Raw genomic sequence first — 25,137 nt, forward strand, 5'->3', positions numbered from 1 at the left:
GAATTACAGACAAGGGCAAAGCTGTTTGCAGGAAGAAAAGAGCAGCCTGAAACTTCAATGCATGAGAACAGGGGGAAAGAAACACACAAATGATCTCTTGAGATTCAAAAGGAAGGCTGTATACAGCCTGCTTGTGTATGGATGTATTTTCTATGTGTGGACATCAACCTACTTCCTGTTTTGGTGGCCATTTTGTTTGTTTATAAACAAACTTTTTTAAAACTGTTTTTAACCACTTTTAATGCGGCGAGGAGCGGCGAAATTGTGTCAGAGGTTAATAGGAGATGTCCCCTAACGCACTGGTATGTTTACTTTTGTGCGATTTTAACAATACAGATTCTCTTTAATATTGTGTAGGGGGCGTAGTGGTTAGTGCTTTCGCCTTGTTCGTATCCCAGCCAGGTCAACATCTGCAAAGAGTTTGTATGTTCTCCCCGTGTCTGCGTGGGTTTCCTCCGGGCACTCCGGTTTCCTCCCACACCCCAAAAACATACAGATAAGTTAATTGGCTTCCACCTAAAATTGGCCCTACACGATACATACATAGACATATGACTATGGTAGGGACTAGATTGTTAGCTCCTCCGAGGGACAGTTAGTGACAAGACAATATACTCTGTACAGCGCTGCGTAATATGTTAGCACTATATAAAAACTTTAATAAATAAGTGTATGTATGTGCCTGTATGTGTAATTTTACTTTTTGGCCACAAGATGGCAGTAGTGAACACTCTCCTGTTTGGGAAGTGTGCACTTTTTTTTTTCTAGATTTTACTGAACTGTGACGGCTTCCTGTTTTATGAATGGACATGGCCGCTGGTCGCAGTCATATCCATTCATTCCAGGCATTGCGATTGGGTAAAGGACCTCTTCCCCAATCACGGAACCCGGAGACCCGATGGGTAACGGCAGCGGGAGCGGCGCGCACACGTGTGGAGTGGCGGCGGGAGCGAGCCACTTAGTAAAACGACCTGTTGCCGTTAACAGGCTCAAACAGAACATTTTAATGAGTCTGTTTGCCATTAACTTCCTGGTTAAAGAAAATCTGTAATGAAAAAAAAAACCTGGGGAATACTTATCTCGCGAGGGGGAAGCCTATAGATCCTAATAGGGCTTCCCCCGTCCTCCTCTGTGTTTCCATTTTATCGCTTGCAGTCCCTGAACACCGCGGCGGTAAGTATTTACCTACCACGATCCAGCGCAGGCGCAGTAGCTCTACTCACCTGCGGACCTGATCAGGCTCGGCTATTTGTGCCTGAGCCCGAACGGAAAGTTGCTACTGCGCCTGCGCCACAGCCGACAGAGCAGCCAGTGCTGGAACGGAAGGAGAGAGGAGGATGGGGAAAGCCTCATTAGGATCCAGAGGCTTCCCCCTCCCGAGGTAAGTACTGTATCTTGTCACGTGAAACACAAACAGAGACCGCACTCAGAAGGCTTGTTCAATCACTGTATTGAAAAATCAGAGCAACAGAGGCACACAACGTTTCGGGCGTAGCCCTTCCTCAGGTGTGCCACACCCATCACCAGTGACACCTTTATACCCCACCCATTACATCACATGATAATTCACATATACACAACAACAGAGGAACTACACATATGCGTCTACCTCAAAACATAACTGAGTTAGGCCACCCTACTATGCATAGTCCAACTTTTTGCAAGATTACATATTCAATAATTAATTTTAGTAACAATGTAACGATACCCATTTCACAAAGTCCTGTATTAGATATCGACAGGCAATCATGTAGAACCTAAAGGAAGGAAGAACATCACAAGAAGCACTTTAGACTCAAATTCTCATTCAGGCCATTAGACTGTATACAATTAAATTTCCTGATCCATCTCGCCTCAAGCTGCAATAAAAGTTTTTTCCTATCACCCCCTCTCGGAGGCACCTGCACCCCATCCAACACACACCATCTAAGTTGGGCCGCTGTGTGTCGCTGATTCAAAAAATGCCGCGACACAGAAGTTTCATATTCTTTCCTGCCCTGTGCAAAGTGGGTAATGTCCCTTTTGTGCCTTTGAATTCTCTCTTCCACAGCTCGCTCCGTTTTCCCAACATACACCTGCCCACAGGGACACTTGAGCGCATAAACAACATAAGCACTCAAGCAGGAAAACCTGCCCCCTAAAGGCACCTGCACGCCGGTTTGCGGATGCGAGATCGGAGATCGGTGATAGGAAAAAACTTTTATTGCAGCTTGAGGCGAGATGGATCAGGAAATTTAATTGTATACAGTCTAATGGCCTGAATGAGAATTTGAGTCTAAAGTGCTTCTTGTGATGTTCTTCCTTCCTTTAGGTTCTACATGATTGCCTGTCGATATCTAATACAGGACTTTGTGAAATGGGTATCGTTACATTGTTACTAAAATTAATTATTGAATATGTAATCTTGCAAAAAGTTGGACTATGCATAGTAGGGTGGCCTAACTCAGTTATGTTTTGAGGTAGACGCATATGTGTAGTTCCTCTGTTGTTGTGTATATGTGAATTATCATGTGATGTAATGGGTGGGGTATAAAGGTGTCACTGGTGATGGGTGTGGCACACCTGAGGAAGGGCTACGCCCGAAACGTTGTGTGCCTCTGTTGCTCTGATTTTTTAATACAGTGATTGAACAAGCCTTCTGAGTGCGGTCTCTGTTTGTGTTTCTCTGCCATTGCTCTACACAGGAGTGGTGTACCTGTGAGAGACCAGCACCGGCATTCAGTTCCAGGAGCCCTGGACTGACACACGGGTGTGGAGGTGTGAATTTTCTACTACGTATCTTGTCACGTGGGTTCTTTTTTCATTACAGTGTCTCTTTAAGACAGTAGAGCTGTAAATAATAGTACTGATTTTACTTCTGCAAGTTTCTCCTGAAATGTACTATGGTAAGTGGGAGGTCTTACCATGGTTTTACCGTGATTATAGCAGGGGTTAATTAAGAATCAGAATTTAGTATTAGTTTATCCTTATATGACAGCTACCCAAATGAAAGCAACTACAAATCACAAGCACAACAATAGTTATGGAGCGACCCCTGGATATGGCCCAGTCAAGGGACGGGAAGTTTCTATACCTATATTTAATAACTTCAGTCAAGGCTTGTTGCATCACTTAAGTACCCCAGTGCCCCCCTTAATTAATCAAGCTAAATGGGTTTGTTAGACCCATACATTTATTTGATTTACATCTCAGTTTTCACAGTAAGTTCACTTCAGTGGCAGTGAGTGCTTATCATCACATATAGTTCATTTTTGGGCATTTAAGCACATTTTCACTCAATGGCTCTGCCGCTGTTCTATGGCTCTCCGGTAAGCTGGTCGTCCCTCCCATCCTATGCAGCATAAGTAGGCGGTAAGGCGCTGCCTGCAGCGTTCTATTTGTCTCTCGTACCGATTCATCCTTCTTCTTCTGGCTGTTCTTCTAACTGAATAAAGTGCTTCAGGAGGTTTCTTTACAGCAGTTGGGCACATTCTTACCACTGCTGTCAGAGCAATAATGAATATTGCTGCTAGAATTGCCAGAGTCCAACACAGGGTGGAAAGAGGGACTCCGCCTTCTGTTTTTCTCCAGTCTGCCTGAGACATCATGCCGTCCAGGAAGATCCTCCTATCCTCCATCCTCTTCACCGTGGCGGCATCTAAATCATCCTCGGCATTCCGGCAGTTGCTTGCAGTGCTTGTAGGAACAACATCCTAAAAAGGAAGATTATTATTTTTGGCAGTATCAATAGAATTACCTAAACTGCAGTATAGTAAAGCAACCACAAGATGTCACTGTCTGTAAAATGATGCAATGATCTCTATGGTATTGTGATTTCCTGAATTCTCTGTGTGTTCCCCTCTGTTCTAAGTAAGCTGCATTTCCTGATGGTTGTGTATGACTTATCTCTGCATGTTTTTCTTCAGTAAAGAGTTCTAACTTGTTATACTGGGTGCCTATCTGCGTGTACAGACCACTCTTTTTACCACTCATAGCACTTCATATATCAAGTTCGGCCAGAACTTAGCAGTCTGCAGGCCTCAGAAGTTGAGCTTTTATTTTCAATATTACTATTTTGCTACTGCCAGTAAAGAAAATAAAAGCTGGACAGTGTTTTAAATCAGGTGAATATGGAAAATGACATAGTGGTGTTAAACAGTTAGTAACTAACTAATAATCATACAATTAAACATGTAATAATGATTGTACTCACCTCCTGTATCAGTATGTTGTACTGTGCACAAAAAGTAACGCACAAATATGATCCAAAATCACCCTTTTCTCCAGCAGAAGAGCCAATGAACTACTCACTGTAGCCAGTAATTAACTGGCATAACTGGTCTGCCCTAAACATGGCTGGTATTTCCTTTGGTTCAGGTAACACACACATATATATTTTTTTTACTGATAATTTTCTCTGCCATATTTTGGATAAGATCTCATTTTAATTTGATTGAAATTTTTGTCAGAGATGTACTTTATTACACTCAATTACTTAAAATGAAATTTGAGCTTACTTTAGTCTTCCTCCAGCCACCCGTAGCCCGCAAGGTCCCTCTGCGTTCTCTGGGTCCACTTCATTCTCCTGCTGGCAGTTCTGGTAGAACACCACTTTGCCGGGAGTCCTACGCAACTGCGCATGTGTGGCCCGCTCGCGCACCCGGGTCAATCACGCGCCCATTGCCGTAAGCATTCTTTGCAAAGGTGGTTCATTCTTTTGAGAATGGCGCATGATCGAGCCTGGTGCACGGACAGGCCGCGTATGCCCAGTTGTGCATGAGTCCCAGCGAAGTCACCACGCACTACCGGAGCCACCAGTGGGACTATGGAGGGAACCCAGAGGATGCCAAAGAACCTTGCGAGCTACTGGGTCTGGGTGAAGCCCCAGGTAAGTTCAAATTCCATTTTTATCCTGTGTTCAGGGGGACTTTAGGAAATGCTTTGCTACTAGGGATGATCAGAAAAGCTAAATTCCAAATTTGTCGGAATTCCATGTTCCGCCAGTAAATATCGAATTCCACATTCCGATTTTCGTGTTCCAAAGGCATTTTACATTGGAGTCAATGGTGGAAATTTCTATGTTTAATAACAAAGCCCCCTTATATGCCATCGTCATCAAATTTGACACATATGTTAGGGAGATTTGTGGGGAGAAAGTAAAAACTAATTTTGTGAAAAGACTACATCGTTTTTGAGTAAATCATTTTAAAATTTTCATAGGAAAAATAACACTTTGCTGCGATACGCTGTACCGCATACATCCTTATCACCCATGCAGGCTGTTATAGCCAGAATTCAGAGCCTGGATTGTGTGGTGCTCTGTAGCCTAAGCTTTACCAGCCTGCATGGTCTACGGTGTATGAATGGAGTGGTTACTATTAAAGTCAGGCCACGGCCTAGTCAGATTTCAGATGCTTCAGACTACTTAGGTTCCTGGCGCCAGGACATAGAAGGGTTAACAAAATACACACACACACACACACACACAAGATGTTAGCACACATTATGCTGCTTTATGATTTCAATACTTTCCTTATATGCTACAGAATACAGGGTTTGCTCATGTGCAGTATATCACCATAATTACAGAAAGTCATGTGATTTACAAGAAATAACACAGTTCAATGATCACGGGGATAATATGTTATTTATGACCATACAGGTGTCCACATTGGGGATACTTAGGGGGTTTGCCCAGAAAGGGGAATTTGACTATTCTGGGTTTCATACAGCCAGCCTTTCCTGCACAAATGTGTGGCTGACCGTTCTAAAGACTCTTTACTATCAACTGATTAGATACATGTATACTTGTATATGAAATTGATCTATATACTAATATATATACATATATACCTACACACCCTTTCAGTGTAGAGGAGGGCTCTGGAAAGGGAGCCCAGTAAAGCCTTGCCCTCTCCCCAAAGTCCTTGTCCAATCCATGAACAAAGGGTTCATCCCCAACTCCCCTGCTCAGGAGGAGGTGGGTGTAACTACCCCCAAATATGTGGTTGGAGGCCCTGGGGGGTACGTGGTGGCATCTGGTTGTACTCTTTAACAAGGCACCACAAGGTGCCTGCCCCCTCCCCAGGTGAAATGAGTATATGGGTATTAATATGCCCCTAACTGATTTCCACAAACAGTTAAAGGGATTCTGAACTCTCCGTAAAAATTGCAATATGGACTTACATGGGGCTTCCTCCAGCCCACCGTAGCCCGCGAGGTCCTCCAGCATCCTCCTGGCTCCTACACCGGTTGATGGTTGCTCCATTATTCGGCAACTTTGGCCTGAAGTCGCCCATTCGTGTCCCTGCCGTGCAGTCGTGCATGCTATGCGTCATCACACCAAGCATGCATAGGACTCTCGCATCCGGTCAGCATGATGACGAGTAGTGTGCGCGGTGGGTGTGCGCATAGGCTACTTCAGGCCAAAGTTGCCAAATAACAGAGCCACCAACGTCAACTTTGTAATATTTGGTGGGACTTTTGCCATGGAACCCCCTCCGGCATGCCACAGTCCAGGTGTTCGGCCCCTTTAAATAACTTTTCCTTTACTTTTGTGGCTAGAATTAGTCCCTACAGGTTTTAGAATTTGCCTGCCCATTGAAGTCTATGGCGGTTTGCCCGTTCCCAAACTTTTGCTGAAAATTCATGTTTGCGAACCGAAAATTTGATGTTCGCTACATCACTAGTCTTGTATACATTTGGCAAGGCATTCCACAGGGTAGGGGCAGCATGATGCAGTTCAGAAACATTGAGGTCCCGTTTCCTCTACAGCTTAATTTGGTACGAATCTGCCTATGTGACCAATTATTTGCCGACCAGATCGCATGCCATTGCGAATTCTGGATGGCATGCTACAGATTTCTCCAAGCGATTTGGATGTGTGCTCGCATCACTTCAAGTGCCGGAGTGCGTCCTGCAAGATGCACACCGGCTAGTGAAAACCGGCCCTCAACTGTACAAGACGCGTGGGGGCGGGACACCGAGCTGGAGGCTGGGCTGTGGAGGATGTAACTCAGCCTCTAAAAAAGTGCCATGGCATTATTTCACAAATAGGACAGGGCCTTCACCTTATAGCATGGCCAAGGGGGTAAGTGACTACAATTGCTGCTATCATAATGTATAGAGTCCTGACACAAATTGCAACTTACGTAATGTCAGTACATGCGGTGGGATCGTGGGGTACGGATGCACTCAGTGTCAAAGGCACCGGACCCACGCACCGGCGGACAGGTGAGCCTGAAACATTCTGCAGAGCATTGGGGTACATATTGAATGAGGGAAGACTTGGGGACCCGGCAGGTGGAGACGGCTCCACAGATTTCAAATAGATTTCATGCTGAAATTTATTAAGAGTCTGTTTGTAGTGTGTGGCAGGTAATAGATTACTCTCTGATCTGATTGTAATGCTTGGGGAGTATACTTTCTGAGTCAGCATGTATGCTCAAGACTATGTAGCTGGTTAATGGAAGAGGCTACACAGGTGGCCACAGGAGTAGTGAACAAGGGAGCAAGATTGCCCAGAGCAACTGCAGCTCTGGGCTTTCTATCATGCTAGATGCTATATGATACAATACACAACAGACATTGCCGGTAACAGGCTTGGGTCATACAAACAGGTAGGAGCGTAACTAATGGCAACCGATGCTTTTGTTACGTCCTCAGGAACAAGGCGAGAAGGATAACTACCAGTAACCAGCGTGGTGAAGGCAGTTTCCAATTAGTAGGATAGTGGACTTCACTGACCCCCCGCGGGTTCAGCAAACATCCAGCAGGCATGGAAATACAAAGCAAGGCAATACACAATACTTTCACAGCATAGACCCAGCAACAACTCAGGGAGCAGTACGCTATGTCGGACGGAGTCTGAAATGGGAGGCAGACTTTTATGTGGACATCAGCCAATGGATGCAGGCATGCAAATTCCCACACAGCTGAATGGTAATCACTCAATCCTGAGTTAGCTTGACCACAAGCTGCAGGCTGACTGTGAAAAAGCACTCTCATAACAAATACATGCAATATTATGCAACAATATGCATGTAGGAAATCCAGGGCTATCTGGCTGCAGTTCAACTGCAGAAAGCAATGGGAGGAATCATGATAGCAACCTGAGCTGCTCTGAACTGCAGAGTGATTGCAAATGACAATGAGACTTATTGCGAATGCGCAACCGAATGCAAGCAGATAAGTCAGAACTGCCCAGTTGCAATTCCACTGCAACCGACAGAACATGCTACAGAAGGGATCCTGACACTGATTTAGTTAATCAGATGGTCAAATCTGGTGGCCAACCATCTGACGATATATGGTCACTTTAAAATGGCCTTTTATTCCTTAGATATGCTCATTTTTGTGTCATTTCTCAAACCCAAAATGGAGTTCTGCAGAAATTCACTCAAGAATGATCCCCTAGATGTGGCTTTTTTGCAGGCACCAGGAAAAGGCAAACCATTTGGCCTTTTAGAGAAAATGATCATTGTTTCTTTATTTGTAATAATAGTAGTAATAATAACAGTATTAGTAAATCATGTATTATTTTAGTCCCTTTTGTTTACAGTAATTTTATCCCATTAGTCACGTTTACTCGTTAGTAGTCCCTGCAGAATAAGGCACAAGATAATTATTTTAAGTACAACTCATAGAACAATTAAAAAAAAAAGCTCAGATGCCACCAAGCACCAACACAGGTTAATAATAATCCTCTAGAGATTTACAGCAACAATTAAATACTGTTTGTTTCTTCAAGAACAATATAAATAGGAAGTTAGTCATGCTATCTAATTTACAACTACTCTAATAGAGCATATGTTTTCAGTATGCATGTATGACATTATGTAACTGATAATATTTATACAATGTGTGATGTTCTCAGTCTGTTTGATTAAAAGTTGGATATAGTCGAAATTGTGAACATTTATTTATCTTGCAGATATTTTTTCTGATTTCTGTCTTCATAGCAGGTAGGTTATAAAGATTTGTTTTATTGCCCATTTTGTGAAGAATTTTGATGATATTCCTTCCTGTCTGTTTTCGGTAGCACTTTGGATTAAAATAATTGACTTTTCTTTAAAAGACGAGGACTTAAGGCCTGAACACACGCCAGGTGGAACTCGGCCAAGGTGGCCGATAATGACCTCCTCTGCTGAAAATCCAGCTTGCATTTGACAACCCCCCATGCCTCCTTACTGTCTGTGGTGGATCACTTTGACCGAGCAACGGGAGATAACATTGTTCTCAGACACTTACCCTGCCCACCGCGCATCGTCGCTCCTGCGCTGCTCCACCTCCCTGCATAGAGGTGTTCTACTTCGCTTGCTTGCAAAGCTGGCAACATGTCTGCCAACCTTGCAATGTCGCCCAAGGGATCAGCTCCCGATCCCTGTCTGGTGACATTAATTGAATGTGTATACGGCCTTAAAGAGACACTGAAGCGAAAAAAAAATATGATATAGTGAATTGGTTGTGTACTATGAATAATTACTAGAAGATTAGCAGCAAAGAAAATATTCTCATACTTTTATTTTCAGGTATATAGTGTTTTTTCTAACATTGCATCATTCTATAATATGTGCAGATTACACAACACTCAGCATTCAAAATGAGTCTTTCAGAGCAGTCTGTGAAGTAATGACCTCTCCTCTAGCAGAGAAAAAGTAAACAGTTCACTTACAGTTGAGATAATAAAAGTCAGATAACAGCCCTCTCCACGACTAACTTAGTCGGAGAGCTTAATGGCTTGTTTGCATAGAGATAACAACTGGAGTTTCTCAACTCTTCCTGTACTGGAAACAATTAGACTGATGTATCTGATCTTAATGTTTTATTTCTTAGCTGTACTACACATACAAATCATAATATCATAATTTTTTTCCCCTTCAGTGTCTCTTTAACCCTCCTGGCGGTTTGCAAAAAAATCGCCAGGGGGCAGCAAATCTTTTTTTTTAAATTTTTTTTTTTTTTTTTCATGTAGCGAGACAAAGTCTCGCTACATGATAGCCGCTGCTCAGCGGCATCCCCCCAGCCCCTCCGATCGCCGCCGGCGATCGGAGATCCGGAGATCCCGTTCAAAGAACGGGATCTCCTGGAGGGCTTCCCCCGTCGCCATGGCGACGGGCGGGATGACGTCACCGACGTCATCGACGTCGTGACGTCAGAGGGGACTCCGATCTGCCCCATAGCGCTGCCTGGCACTGATTGGCCAGGCAGCGCACGGGGTCTGGGGGGGGGGGCGGCCGCGGCGAGAGGAATTGCGGCGGATCGGCGGGTAGCGGCGGCGATCGGGCACTGCACGCAGCTAGCAAAGTGCTAGCTGCGTGCAGCAAAAAAAAAATTATGCAAATCGGCCCAGCGGGGCCTGAGCGGTGCCTTCCGGCGGCATAGCCCGAACTCAGTTCGGGCTTACCGCCAGGAAGGTTAAAGAAAACCTGTACTGAAAATTAAAAGTCAAAATAAGCATACACAAGTCATACTTACCTTCCATGTCGTCTACTCCTCAGTGTCTTTCTCCTGTCCCGCGTCCCGTTTGTTCACTGTGATCAAGGGAATTTTCCGTCCTCCATTTTGAAAATGGCCATTACCCATAACAGCTTTCTGGTCAGCACACAGTTAAACTGTAACATCGCCCACTTGAGCCATAGGGAAACATGGACATTACCTGGTATAACAGTGTTCCTCTCAGCTATAACTGACAGCAACTGATATTTTACTGACAGCAACTGATATATTTCAGATCTGACAAACTATTGTCAGAACTGGAAGGGATTATTGTCAGAAGAAAATGGTGAGCTTCTGAGAGGAACTGATAGCAAGGTAACTATGTAATGTTCATTTGAAGTTACCTCATGTGTTTATTTTAAATATTTTTACTCAGTACAGGTTCTCTTTAAGTCTAGAACAGTGCTGTCCAACTTCATGGGCATGGAGGGCCAGTTTTTTTTCAGACCCCATGGTGGAGGGCCGAAGGTTCTTGCTAGAGTCGCACACACCCCCCCCCCCCCTCCCCCAGGAAAAATGCAATTAAAGGACAATTAGATTGGCAGCACTTTCCACAAAATGCAATTTAAGATGTTGGTGAAGTTGTGTGGCGCGTAGCGCGCCAAAAACCACAAGGGTTCTGTTGTGCGTAGAGCGGCGCGCCGAAAAATGGGTGTGGCCATGGACCAGAATGCGGGTGTGGCCACGGGTGGAGACAAATTTACATGAATTTAGCAATGTGGGACATTAGATTAGGACAGTGGTGGTGAACCTTTTGGAGGCCGAGTGTCCAAACTGCAACCCAAAAGTCACTTATCTATCGCAAAGTGGCAACAGCAATTTAAACTACATACAAAGGTTTTAACTCATACATGAACATTATGGAAAATCCAAGTTGAAAATAAACTGTGAAGATAAACAATTTCATCCATCTACTCCTGAAAAATTTGGGTTTTTTTTTAGAACCTCCCAGTTTTATTTTCCGTTTTAAAAATTCTAAAAAAGTAGGTTTAACGCTATTGTTTCATGATGACGATTCAGCTTTTCCATAGTCTCGTAGTTCGCAATCATGTGACCCCCAACAAGACAAATTCAGCAATCATGAGGCCCCCAACAAATCATGAGGCCCCCAACAAGACAAATTCAGCAATCATGAGGCCCCCAACAAGACACATTCAGCAATCATGATGCCCCCAACAAGACAAATTTAGCAATCATGAGGCCCCCAAAAAATCATGAGGCCCCCAACAAGACACATTCAGCAATCTTGAGGCCCCCAACAAGACAAATTCAGCCATCGTGATGCCCCCAACAAATCATGAGGCCCCCAACAAGACAAATTTAGCAGTCATGAGGCACATAAATAGACAGCATTTCACATAAATAAGCAGAATGCCCCTTAAATATGGTAGACATCTATCACCTGGCTTCTAAATTCTACTCTACTGGCTGCTGTGCCTGGCTGGCCTGGCAATAGTGTTTTGGGCCGGATTGGGGATGATGTGTGGGCTGAAATGCCTTGCGGTGCTGCTGTGGCCGGGCTGGCGGTGATGCTGTGGCCGGATGAGGTAGTGACAGGTGCCCCCCCAGTTAGAGACAGGTGTCCCCCCCTCAGCTAAGGTAGTGACAGGTGCCCCCCCAGCTAGATAGTGACAGGTGCCCCCCCAGCTAGATAGTGACAGGTGCCCCCCCAGCTAGATAGTGACAGGTGCCCCCCCAGCTAGATAGTGACAGGTGTCCCCCCCCAGTTAGATAGTGACAGGTCCCCCCCCAGTTAGATAGTGACAGGAGCCCCCCCAGCTAGATAGACAGGTGCCCTCCCAGCTAGTGACAGGTGCCCCCCAGCTAGATAGTGACAGGCGCCCCCCAGCTAGATAGTGACAGGAGCCCCCCAGCTAGATAGTGACAGGTGCCCCCCCCCCAGCTAGATAGTGACAGGTGCCCCCCCAGCTATATAGTGACAGGTGCCCCCCCAGCTAGATAGTGACAGGTGCCCCCCCAGTTAGATAGTGACAGGTGCCCCCCCAGTTAGATAGTGACAGGTGCCCCCCCAGCTAGATAGTGACAGGTGCCCCCCCAGTTAGATAGTGACAGGTGCCCCCCCAGTTAGATAGTGACAGGTGCCCCCCCAGTTAGATAGTGACAGGTGCCCCCCCAGCTAGATAGTGACAGGTGCCCCCCCAGTTAGATAGTGACAGGTGCCCCCCCAGTTAGATAGTGACAGGTGCCCCCCCAGTTAGATAGTGACAGGTGCCCCCCCAGCTAGTGACAGGTGCCCCCACCAGTGAGCGAGCCCGTTACCTCTTTCTCCTGTGTCCCCGCTGGCCTCTCCTATGTCCCCGTTGCCGCTGCTGCTGCCCCACAGCTCAGACCTCACAGATCGCGGCGACTGAAGCAAGCAGAGCGCGCGCATGACACCCGCGCGGCAGAACGTCACATGCGGGAGTGACTAATGATTCACTTCCGCATGTGACGTACTCTGTGCGGGTACCATGCGCACTCTGTTTACCTCAGTCGCCGCGATCTGAGGTCTGAGCTGTGGGGCAGCAGCGGCAGCGGGGACATAGGAGAGGCCAGCGGGGACACAGGAGGCCACAACATGAGGGAGCAGGCATGGCGCCCATAGCGCAAGCCATGCCTGCATCCCAGGAAGACGAGCGGGCCGCAGCAGGTGGCCTGGCGGGCCGGATGCGGCCCGCGGGCCGCCAGTTGGACAGCACTGGTCTAGAAGATTGAACTCATGAGCCAACTTAGTGTCTGTATCACAATGTAGGCTATGATCATTGCAATTCATTTTTTTAAATATGTATTTTAAATGTCTTTGCAATTTTATACTTAGGCTGGATTCACACGGTGGGCCCGAACCAATTCACTTTTTCAGTTTTCTTTTAGGAGATCATTTGCCATCTTCTGTTCAAAATAACTTTGGAAAATGGAAAAATAGAAAAAGTACTAAAAAGTAGATGGAAAAATACTGCCACAATTATTCTGAGTATTTTCTTGCTTGCTGGTGGCTTAAAAGGCATTTTATTGATAAGATGTGAAAATATCACCTGGGAGAAAACTTGGTAGAAAAAGTGAATTGGATCGGGCCCTGTGTGCGTAATTTGCAATGGAAACTGCACACTTTAATACAAAGCTTGCAGGTGCCGAGTTAGAATAGTGTGATCAGTCACCAAAGCAGTACTGAGTACATAGAATTATATAAGCAGTGAGTTGAGATGCAGAATTGCAACTAATGCAGTGTGAAAGGATCCTTAAAGGGATCCTGAACATCACTCTGTTGCATTTCATACGACTTCCTTATCGTCGTAGTACAATTGCGCACAGCAGAGCGGTGTTCATGGTCCAACTATGCATGCATGAAAGCTAGTAAATTTGTCTCAAAGGTCCCTACCACAGGTGGATCAATGTATGTACTGTATTTTTTAGTTCAGATATCCTTTAAAGGAACCATGAACACTGATTAAAAATTTTAAAAAGTTAGAAGCGCTCAATGGTTGAAATCAGAGAGAATCAGAGAGAATCAATTCAAACAGTCACCATCCAGTAGTTTGAGATACATCCAACTGAATGTCCCAGGGCTTCAGTAGATTTCTTCAATGATCAGCCCACATGTCATAAAAAAGAGAAACAGAAAGGGCACATAGCGTAATCCAATAAACACAAGCATGTGCCCTTTCTGTTTCTCTTTTTTATTGGATAACGCTTGTGTTTATTGGATTACGCTATGTGCCCTTTCTGTTTCTCTTTTTTATGACATGTCCGCTGATCATTGAAGAACTCTACTGAAGCCCTGGGACATTCAGTTGGATGTATCTCAAACTACTGGATGGTGACTGTTTGAATTGATTCTCTCTGATTTCAGCCATTGAGCGCTTCTAACTTTTAAAAAGTGACTTTTGGTAACAATCCACAGTATTGTTTTTTAGTGCGCTCCATGTATTATTTTGTTTCCATAAGCGCAGCTTTATTTGATATTATGTTATCTGACTAATTAAAAATTAAATTGGGATTTACCGGGGGCTTCCTCCAGCCCACCGTAGGCCGCAAGGTCCCCCGGAATCCTCCTGCGTCCTATTCCAGTCCCGGCTTAAATTACAGTGAATCAGAACAACCAATATCTTTTTCAGGAGCCAATAAAGAACCTAAAGGCCCTTTGCTGAAAAAAGCACTTTAAACTATTGTAGAGAATTGAAAGGAAGCAAGTTATGAAGTAATGCAGCTTATCCCCATATGCATTTGTAAGCCAGGTGTATCTATACATTGTAAAGATAAAGGGAATAACATCACATCCTACCTATCTACCTTCACATCCCATGCATAGCTTTGATGACCCAAGCTACAAAGTCCCTCCCACCTCTTGTTTTGGTCCAAGTACAAAGAACAGGTATGTTCAATATGACCTCCTCATAACAAGCGCAGCCCCAAGATCGTCATAACCAGTGCAACTACCAAGACCTCCCATAAAAGTGCAGCCAGTATGACACCCTCTCAACCACCTATAAATAGTGTGGCCACCATGAATCCATTTCCATTACCTCGCATTGCAAATGCAGTCAACATTAGTCTCCTACACTTCTCTTCTCCAAAAAAAAGTGCAGCCACCACGAGTTTCCTTCCTCCCCCTATGCAGAGTACATGAACAGTGTTGGATTCACAGGATTCCTCCTTCTCCAGCATTTACTCATCATCCTGGAGGGAGTCACTCAATGTTACTTACCTGAATCAGAATCAATGTTATCAATTTTATTTGGCCAAATAAGTTTGCACTTAAAGGAATTTGACTTGGCAGATGCTTAACCGACACGAACAATATGATACAAGGACAGACAGTATAGATATATTACACGTCAAGGACAGTATATGGGTTAAAATGGTAAAAAACAGGGTGAGAAGTGTTCATTTCCAGTTCTGTGCTGTAATGCTGTTAAAGGGATACTGTAGGGGAGTCGGGGGAAAATGAGTTGAACTTACCCGGGGCTTCTAACGGTCCCCCGCAGACATCCTGTGCCCACGCAGCCACTCACCGATGCTCCGGCCCCATCTCCGGTTCACTTCTAGAATTTCAGACTTTAAAGTCTGAAAATCACTGTGCCTGCATTGCTGTGTCCTTGTTCCCGCTGATGTCACCAGGAGCGTACTGCGCAGACACAGACCATACTAGGCCTGCGTAGTACGCTCCTAGTGACATCAGCGGGATCGAGGACACGGCAACGCAGGCGCTGTGGTTTTTTAGACTTTCAAGTCTGAAATTCCAGAAGTGAATGGGAGGCGGGGCCGGAGCATTGGGGAGTGGCTGCGCGGGCACAGGATGTCTGCGGGGGACCATTAGAAGCCCCGGGTAAGTTCAACTCATTTTCCCCCGACCCTCCTACAGTATCCCTTTAAGTCCTAGCAGTTTCAACATTGCCATTTGTCCTGGATCAGTTAGCGTGGTTCTGCACTAGGCATGACTATTAGGTGAGTGAAGAAGCTGTTCCTGTGCCCCTGCCTGGAAGGTTTTTTTGCGACTGACCGGTATCTTATACTAAAGGGATAAGTTAGATGATGGAGTGAGCAGGGTCAGAGGGGTCAGAGGCAATCTTAGTCACTCTCTTTCTGCACCTGCTAGTGTAAAGTTCCTGCAGGGAAGGTAAGCTACAGCCAATTATTCTTTCTGTTGATCAGATGATGCACTGCAGTCTCACCTTTTCATGTATGGAGCAGGAGCCGAGCCAGACAGTAATAGATAATGTCATGATGGAGTCGATGATTGCAGTGGAAAACTGCTCCATTCGTTTTTATGGTAGATCAAACTTTTTCAGCTGCTGTAGGTGGTACATCGTCTGTTGGGTTTCCTCCATCCTGCTGCTCCCTAGTCTTCGCATGTCATGCAATAAGGCTTGGAACCACATGGTGGTGAGTGACAGCAGGAGACTGACCCTAAGAGGACCATCTAACACTACTGTCCCACCACTGTACTAATGGCGGGCAAAACAGAAGGTCTAAAAATCAGTGGCTACAAGGAGAGTCTCTCCATGAGGTGGAGGGTAAAGTCGAGGCTCTTTTCCTTCCTTCCCCACAGCTACGGGAAAGTTCCCTTGGTAGTTACATCCGTAGTAAAGTGGAAAATCTCTGTATTAATCAGAAGTAATATCTAATGTAAATAATAGGTATGGAAATTCACTTTAAAGGGAACCTAAACTGAGAGGGATATGGATGTTTCCTTTTAAATAATACCAGTTGCTTGGCAGTCCTGCTGATCTCTTTGGCTGCAGCAGAGTGAATCACACACCTGGAACAAGCATGCTGCTAATCCAATCTGACTTCAGTCAGAGCACCTGATCTGCATGCTCCTTGAGGGGCTGTGGCTAAAAGTATTAAAGACACAGGATCAGCAAGAGAGTCAGGCAACTGTTATTATTTTAAAAGGAAAAATGCATATCCTTCTCTGTTTAAGTTCCCTTTAAGACAGGGGACAGGAACCTTTTTGGCTGAGAGAGCCATAAACGCCACATATTTTAAAATGTAATTCCGTGAGAGCCATACAATGTTTCAAACTGGGACAGTAGGGTTCACGTCCCTGTTGCCATAGTGATGTGTATACAGTTGATCCGCCTGGCAGCGGAAGTGTCAGACATGTCTTAAGCTTCTCTTGGGTTTCTGCAACATCAGCAATTTCCCTGAGAGCCATACAGGAGAAATATCGACTAACAGCTTGTACAATTAGCTAGCTGACTTGGGGGTTCATTCACTTTGTAGGACGTGATCCCCACACTTTGGCCCAATAGGCTGTCCATCAAGTGACAGGCAGCCTATTGGGCCAATCAAAGTGAGGGGATCTTGTCCTACAAAGTCACTGAACCTCACAGGGTCCAGAGTGAAACAATTAAAGCAGCTGTTCATTTTGGGGTAGTGCGAGTAAGTTAGTAGTGCATGCTACAACAGCAGTAGCATGCCTACTTTGGATATTTTACTTGCTCTGCCACACTAAGCTGCGCTGCTTGAGCAGTGTAGCTTAGTGAATCAACCCCTACTGATGTGTCTGTAAGCCAGATGCAGCCATCAAAAGAGCCACATCTGGCTCCCGAGCCATAGGTTCCCTACCCCTGCTTTAAGACCTTTAAGCTGGCCATACACTGGCCCGATTTGCGCCCATTTCGACAGCAGATTCGATCACTGGGATCGAATCTGCTGCCAATCGTTCGCGCTACACGCCGAATTTCGATCCATTCCGTCTGATCCCGTCGATCGCGCCGTGCGGAAAATAACCATCGATCGCCCGCGGGTAAAGAGCGCATCGCTAGCGGCGTTCGAGTGCCCGACGACCGACGCAATAGAGCCGCATACATTGCCTGCTCCGCCAGCGCGACTCCCGGGTCTCCGCTCTTCTTCTCCGCTCTGGTCTGGTCTGGTCTCCGGGTCCGGCATGCTTCCCTTCTTCCTGTCCCGGCAGGAAGTTTAAACAGTAGAGGGCGCTCTACTGTTTAAACTTCCCCCAGACAGGAAGAAGGGAAGCATGCCGGACCCGGAGACCAGACCAGACCAGAGAGGAGAAGAAGAGCGGAGACCCGGGAGTCGCGCCGGCGGAGCAGGTAATGTATGCGGCTGGGGGGGGGGGGGGAACAGCAGCAGCAGCACCACCACCACTACAGATTGTGAACGGTTTCAGGCTGAAATCGGTTCACAATCTGTTTGCAGTAAAGGTAGCCATACGATCCCTCTCTGATCAGATTCGATCAGATAGGGATCTGTCTGTTGGTCGAATCTGATGGCAAATCGACCAGTGTATGGCTACCTTTATGCTCTAGATGTTTTTCTTTCGAAATGTTAGCACTTCGAGTTCTCAGTTGATTTTTTACGTACCGAGACCATCACTGAACTTGATTGTTTATTTGTTCTCTTGACAACAATCTACACAGGTGTACAATGGCTGGTGTGATCCTGAACATGGATTGACAAGGCTGTGCCACAAGCAGGACTTCATTGTCACAGTAATCCACAATCTCATTATTGTTTCCACAAAACAGTTTGTTCAGCCACAAGATATGCATTTACAGGTGAGCAGTTCATTGTATGGCTTATCTTTTCTTAAACTGTGTGTTTTGCCTTTTTTGAACTTTCCACAGCCCTGCTTAACCATCCAGATACTCACAATATTAAGTCTATGTTAAATATAGGCCTTTACATTTCTAAATTGGAACCCAATTCTATTGCTTTTAATCTGAAGCAAATGAGAGAATCGTTATTGCCAAATGAACTGTGCTTACTGGTGAGCAGGTGGCAGTAAGTCAAGCCCAAAGTACAATTCTTGAAATATAATGAAAGGAATGTAAAAATGTCCACAACACACCAAATGCTGATAAAATCCAGATCTCTTTATTGGTGCATCCAAAAGACTGGCTGGTGCCTGACGCGTCCTTATGACTAATGCGGGGAATACACGGTACGTTTCCGCGGCTCGATTCTGCCGCCCGATCGATTCCCTGCTCGATACCGCGGGCGATTCTCTTATCTTCTGCTCGTTTTCCTTATCTTTTTCCATTGTCCCCCATGCGGTATCGAGCGCGGAATCGATCTGGTGGGTGATCGGACACATCGGACATTATCAATCGAGCCATCAAAATGCAGCAAAAACTTACCGTGCATTCCCAGCATAAGGACTTGTGTGTCGGAAACGCATCAGATTGCAGCCTGTCTTTTGGATGTACCAATAAATAGATCTGGATGTTATCAACATCTGGTGTGGTGCAGATATTTTATTATTATTGTTTAGTATTTATATAGTGGCGACATCTTCCGTAGTGCTTTACAGAGTATTTTGTCATGACAACAACTGTCCCACAATGGAGCTCACAATCTAGTCCCTACCATCGTCATCTGTTCAATGTAGTCTATGGCCAATTTTAGGGGAAGCCAATTAACTTATCTGTATGTTTTTGGGGTGTATGAGGAAACTGGAGTGCCCAGAGGAAACCCACGTAGATACAGGGAGAACAAACAAACTCCTACATTTTTGTACATTTCTCTGTGTTGCTGCCCGGTGGAGGGATAGTCCAGCACCGCCATGATGTGAGGGGGTTTGTAGAGGTCTACCTGCTACTGTGTGATAATAAAAGGAATGTTGATAGTTATTTAAAGTGGACATACCATTAAAAAACACATTTTACATAGACAATAGGGTATATCAGGAATCAGGATGGTGCATTACTGTTTTTAGTTAACAAAAAGTACCTCTGAATTACCATTAGTGAATATATATATATATTGTGACCTTAGCCTGTTTAATAACGGGCTCTAGGTCTGTCACCACCGCTACCTGTCAGTGCGCAAGCAGGTGTCCGCCCACCACATGCGCACACCCCCACTCGCAGCGTGTGCACACACCCGCCCGGCCGGCCCCGTAGCTGTCCTGCTCCTGTCCGAACAACGGCTGTCCCTGCGGCACGTGTGCAGTACCGCAAACTCAGGGACACACACACACAGACATGGGACGCAGAGACACAGGGGTTTTATTAGGTAGGATATATATATATATATATATATATATATATATATATATATATATATATATATATATAGTTCTCAAACTTGGGAACAATGTAAATGAAAACAAAATGTGATGATTTATAAGTCATGTAAACCTAGCGTTTAATTGAAAACAAATACAAAGGAGAACTATCAAATGGTGAATCTGAGAACATTTGTTGCAAACCCCACATTTCAAAAAAGTTGGGACTGGGGCAATGCAAACTTTAAAAAAAAACGTGTATTATAAAAAACAAAGCAAAAGCATCTTACAACTGAAAAGGTTAATTGGCAACAAGAGAGTAAAATTATATAATGCATTGTTCCCCAAACCTGTGTCTTATTAGGGATAGGTTAATATACAGTATTTTCCCTGAAAACACTTTGTGGTAAATGAATTGACAGATTAAACTCTTTCTGGTTGCACTAAGACAAATGATTGCATTAAGGCAATTTACTGTATTTTTTGGACTATAAGACTCACTTTTTCTCCCCTGAAAGTGGGGGAAAAAAGTCACTGCATCTTATAGTCCAAAAGCAGGGAGCTTCTGACTTGTGAACGCCTACCAGTACAAACCTCCAACCCTTCGCAATGTTGGGAACTCCCTGTACTGGGCCCATGCAGAGGAGGACACAGGGGGACACAAAGAGGGATAGAGGAGAACACAACGAGGACACAAGGGGGACATAGGAGGACACAGGGAGACTCAAGATGTACAAGGGGGCATGAGGTACAAAGGGGGCATAATCTATAAGATTCCCTTTCACCATTGATGCACCAGGTCTAGGTGCTTCTTATGGTCAGGAGTGTCTTATAGTCCAAAAAATACGGTATGTGTTAAGATGTGGATATATGTATTTATTTTGTTTATGTATCTAATTACATTAACTAGATAAGGACCACAGTGATTGAGATCTACGCCTTGTTTTGGTGGGCTCTTGGCTAGCAGGGCATAGATCTCAATCACTGTCCGCAGCGCGCATCCGCCGTTTCCACCGCTCCCTGTCGATCACACCGCTCAAACCCGACGATTCTCACCGCATCTCACAGGCTTTGCCTGTCTCTATGACGGCAGAGTCATGTGAGCAGGTCAGGAGCCGATTTCATTGGCTCTTGGCCCTGTCTTTCAATGTAAACCGTTCCCATTGGCTTACATTGAAAAACAGGGTCAGGAGCCAATGAAAGCGGCTCCTGACCGGCTCACATTACTCTGCCGTCATAGAGACGGCAGAGTCTATGTCCTGGGGGTCTCGGCGAGCGGCGATGATGGCGGTTGCGGCGGGTATGTGCGCCGATTCGTCGGGATTCCGTCGGGATTGGACCAGCGGTCTCTGGTCTTTAAGTGCCCAGAGACCGCTGGTCCTTAAATGGTTAACGTTTAGCACAATGATAACCAGTAGTTTTTTTTTAATACACGGCCTAAACCCAAGCTTGAGGGTAGGAACACACTAGGAAGAATCGCATATGCGTTTTCCACTATGAGCTATGGAAAATGCATATGCGATTCTGCCTCGTGTGTTCCTACCCTTAGCACTGGAACTGTCCTTTTAGGACTGATGAAATAGAAAATATTATAACTGAAATTGCTTGTGGAATTTGCCTTGACTGACATTGATATGTTTTAAATGGTTTTATGGAATAATTACAACAATAATTATGAATTCAATAAAGATGAATTGTTCGATTTTCATGAATGGTGCTATTTTATGGTTATTATTTTCCCCTACTAAGATGGTCACTGTCTTATTAGGTCAACAAAAATTACGTTCCATCAACAGTTTCTTCAAATTTAACTTTCACCCAAGTGACGGAATTTATCATTTTTGGATTTCCAAGCCTTCAGAAATATCAGATTTTGCTTTTTTGTGTATTTCTTTGTATCTATCTTTTCACCCTCTCTGGCAATGGGATCATCTTCTTTTTGGTCATCTTTGACCAACATCTCAAGACCCCGATGTATTTCTTTGTTAGTAACTTGTCCTTCCTGGACATGAGCTATACTTCAGTAACTATCCCAAAGATGTTGGCTAAATTTTTGATGAACCTCGATACTATATCATACATTGCCTGCTTTGCCCAAATGTATATATTCCTATCATTAGCAGCCACGGAGTGTTTACTCCTGGCTGTAATGGCCTACGACCGCTACCTAGCCATATGCAAACCCTTACACTACCCAACTATCATGACAAAAAGGTTGTACATAACACTGGCAGTTGTAGCATGGTCTGGAGGCTTTGGGATTCTACTTATACTCTTGATCTTAGCCTTACGGTTGCCATTTTGTGGTCCTAATATTATCCACCATTACTACTGTGATCATCCTCCACTGTTGCAGTTGGCTTGTGCCAGTACATCCTTCAATGTAGCTGTTGGATCTTCCATTGGTGCCTTCATAATTTTGATAAGCTTTACCCTAGTTGCCATTTCTTATGTTAAGATTGTAGTAGCGATCCTCAAAATCAATTCTGGCGTGGGCCGTAGGAAAACCTTTTCCACTTGCGCCTCCCATTTTGCAGTTGTAAATGTATTTTACTTGCCCCTTATCTTCATGTATATTCGTCCAACAGCCTCCTACTCCTCAGATGTGGACTCATTGGTGGCTATGTTATACACAGTATTAACTCCTATGATGAATCCCATTATATACAGCCTGAGAAACAAGGACATTAAAGATGCTTTTCAAAAGAAAATAAGCTTGAAATTTATCAGAACCGGCTTTAATGCAGAATGGAAGTTACGGGAACATTGAATTGGCCAATGCATTATTCCTTAATGTCCTAATTAAAGTGTGCATGAGTTGATAATAAAGTCAAACAAACTCAGCCTGTCTTTATTGCAAATGGTGACTGGCCTTATACCTATCTCTCTATCCTGCCTGCTTCCGGGACCATGACTTTCTATGGTTTCCAGAAACACAGTGACCTAACACTCAAACATTCTCTTTTCGTAGGCCTTCTGCTTGCATCACATCTCTTGCACATCCCTGTACGTGACACACCAGTGCATCCTGACTGGGCATGTGCGAGTAATGTCCACCCATGCCCAAGTAAAAAGAAGCCGTTTGAGCATGTCTTTTTGCGTTTGTGCACAAGCCCTTCATTCTGTGAGGCATACACAGACCTTAATCATGCACAGTGACGCCACTAGGAGGGTGGGGTAGGTGTGGACCACACCAGGTGTCACCAGGAGAGGGGGTGACACCAAGCTCCAGGCTAAAGGAGAGTGGAGTAAGGCTATGTAAATATAGAGCAGATTAGTGCCTGAATTACTTATGCCTATTGCTCTTCTCCCTTTGGCTTTTCCATACTGAGCTGATAACAGAGTTCAGAGGCCACCAGGGCCATGTGGAGATCAAACAGAGTAGAAAAAGGCGCTCCACAGGCTTCAAACTTTCATTTGTAGTTTATTAGAGCATGGGCACATAGATGTTACGGGTCACCTGACCCTTCCTTAAGTGTTGTGATCACATTAACATATCCCTATTCACCCCTTAGTAAAGGAGTCCCAACCACTCACCCCTAATAGCAAGTGTTTCCAGCATTGTATCCCTTTCTCATACCCCCACAGCAGACACTGCCAGACCCTGTGGCTAGCATGACAATCATTAAACCCTCCCCGCACCTCCTCCCACCCCTCCCCATAGCAAGCGTATCCTGTATAGTGGCTGGATAGTGGACTGGTTAAGGGCTCTGCCTCTGACACGGAAGACCTGGGTTCGAATCTCGCTCTGCCTGTTCAGTAAGCCTGGAGTGGGGAGACCTTAGGCAGGACTCCCTAAAACTGCTACTGCCTATAGAGCTGCAGCTCTGGCGCTCTGGCGCTTTGAGTCCACCAGTAGAAAAGTGCGATAAATGTTCTGTGTCTTGTCTTTATAGTCAAGCAATCCCAAACTCAACTCTTCTCCTCCTGTAGCAAATGGGTCAAGAATAACCTTTCCCAACCCCATTCTCAACAAATTACAGTAACCAATGACATTAATGCAAAAAAAAAAAAAAAAAAAGTATTATTGGTTTAGTTTAGCTTGGTGAGGTTCATGGGGTAAGAGGGAAGTGACACCACACATTTCTGCACCAGGTGACACCAACCCTAGTGACGCCTCTGATCACTCCCAGGCGAGATGCGGTCATCCATGGTCAGTAGCACATCCACAAGAAACTTATTTGAGTGGCACAAATCTAATAATTTTAAAGGGACCCTTCAGAATGGTGGGCCGTAACAGGATCCAAGAAGCCTCTGCACCATCCAGAGGTTTCGCACTCACTACTGAGGTAAGTATCTAAATTATTATTTTTTTACAATGCTTCAGGTGCACTTTAAGGGTGGTGAGCAGAAGCACGTGAATAACAGCTACATTTGAAGGACAAGCATCATATTGGGGCAGGCAGGAAAGGTCAATAGATCTTTTGAGCACATGGGAAGGTGTCATATCTTGATGGGCAGAAGGGCTGGCATCAGGGATTGTCAGAGGGGATTTACTGGGGCTCAGCAACAGCTGATGGAGTCCATTGAATTGCTGTGATTTGGAAAAATGATGCTGCAGAGACAGGTAACACCTTTCATCTGTACTGTACATCTTTTCCCACTCACTGCTAAGAGATTTGTGTTTTGCTGATGGATAAGTAGGAGAGGCTTAAATGCCCATGGCTGGGTCATAATGTATTTGTGGTTCTTTGCTGCTGTCTGCTGGTGAGGCTGAGGGAGAGATGAGTTTCAGAACACTTTTGCATCAAGGCCTATGAATGAACTCAAGTCAGTATTCAGTAGCTGTGGGGTTTTAGGGCTGCAGCTTATCGTATATAATAAACCCTAACTGTCCCTGCGTCATCCTCCTCCTGTCTGTGTATCCGTGTTTTTTGTCTACTGCGCATATGGAGCCAACAGGAGGAGGACAGGGGGCAGGCGGCCGTTGGTAGGCGCGGCGGGGAGCGCAGCCGTGCGAGCAGTGGGGAGCATGATCCTCCGCGTGGCGGGGAGCGTGGCATTGCACGCGCACAACTTATGTAAAAGAACCTAGCGCACGTTATCTAAAGGGCGGGCTGCAAACTAGTTCTGTATATTGCTGAAAAAGACTATTGTTTTTGCAAATGCAAATAAACCATATAGGGAAGATGGACAAAATTCTCTCTTCAATTTTTTACCCTTTCTTTTGTCATCGTTGTTGGATAATT

General features: G+C 45.0%; 1 protein-coding gene and 2 long non-coding RNA genes across 4 annotated transcripts in view; 2 read left to right on the plus strand and 1 right to left on the minus strand.

The window, feature by feature from the left end:
- Window positions 1–3,154: 3,154 nt before the first annotated feature.
- LOC137543945 (uncharacterized) lies at window positions 3,155–4,301 on the minus strand. Its single transcript, XR_011025671.1, has 2 exons — window positions 4,193–4,301; window positions 3,155–3,692 (listed from the first exon to the last, which is right to left on the minus strand). It is a non-coding gene; the product is annotated as an uncharacterized lncRNA (long non-coding RNA).
- Window positions 4,302–4,312: 11 nt separating this feature from the next.
- Window positions 4,313–25,137, plus strand: part of LOC137543946 (uncharacterized) — a 37,736-nt gene continuing 16,911 nt past the window's right edge. For both annotated transcript variants that reach the window (XR_011025673.1, XR_011025672.1), the window contains exons 1-3: window positions 4,313–4,356; window positions 8,912–8,942; window positions 18,360–18,497. This is a non-coding gene — a long non-coding RNA (uncharacterized lncRNA). The remainder of the gene's footprint in view (window positions 4,357–8,911; window positions 8,943–18,359; window positions 18,498–25,137) is intronic.
- On the plus strand, window positions 21,921–22,755 carry LOC137547475 (olfactory receptor 6N2-like). Its single transcript, XM_068271073.1, has one exon. It carries the CDS (start codon window positions 21,921–21,923, stop codon window positions 22,716–22,718), a length of 798 nt encoding a protein of 265 aa, XP_068127174.1. The 3' UTR covers window positions 22,719–22,755.

This window comes from Hyperolius riggenbachi, chromosome 2 (assembly GCF_040937935.1).
Source record: "Hyperolius riggenbachi isolate aHypRig1 chromosome 2, aHypRig1.pri, whole genome shotgun sequence".
NCBI lineage: Eukaryota > Metazoa > Chordata > Amphibia > Anura > Hyperoliidae > Hyperolius > Hyperolius riggenbachi.

Bases quoted from the DNA above. Each gene is read 5' to 3' on its own strand.
- LOC137547475 (XM_068271073.1), top strand. From the start codon at position 21,921: ATGTATTTCTTTGTTAGTAACTTGTCCTTCCTGGACATGAGCTATACT.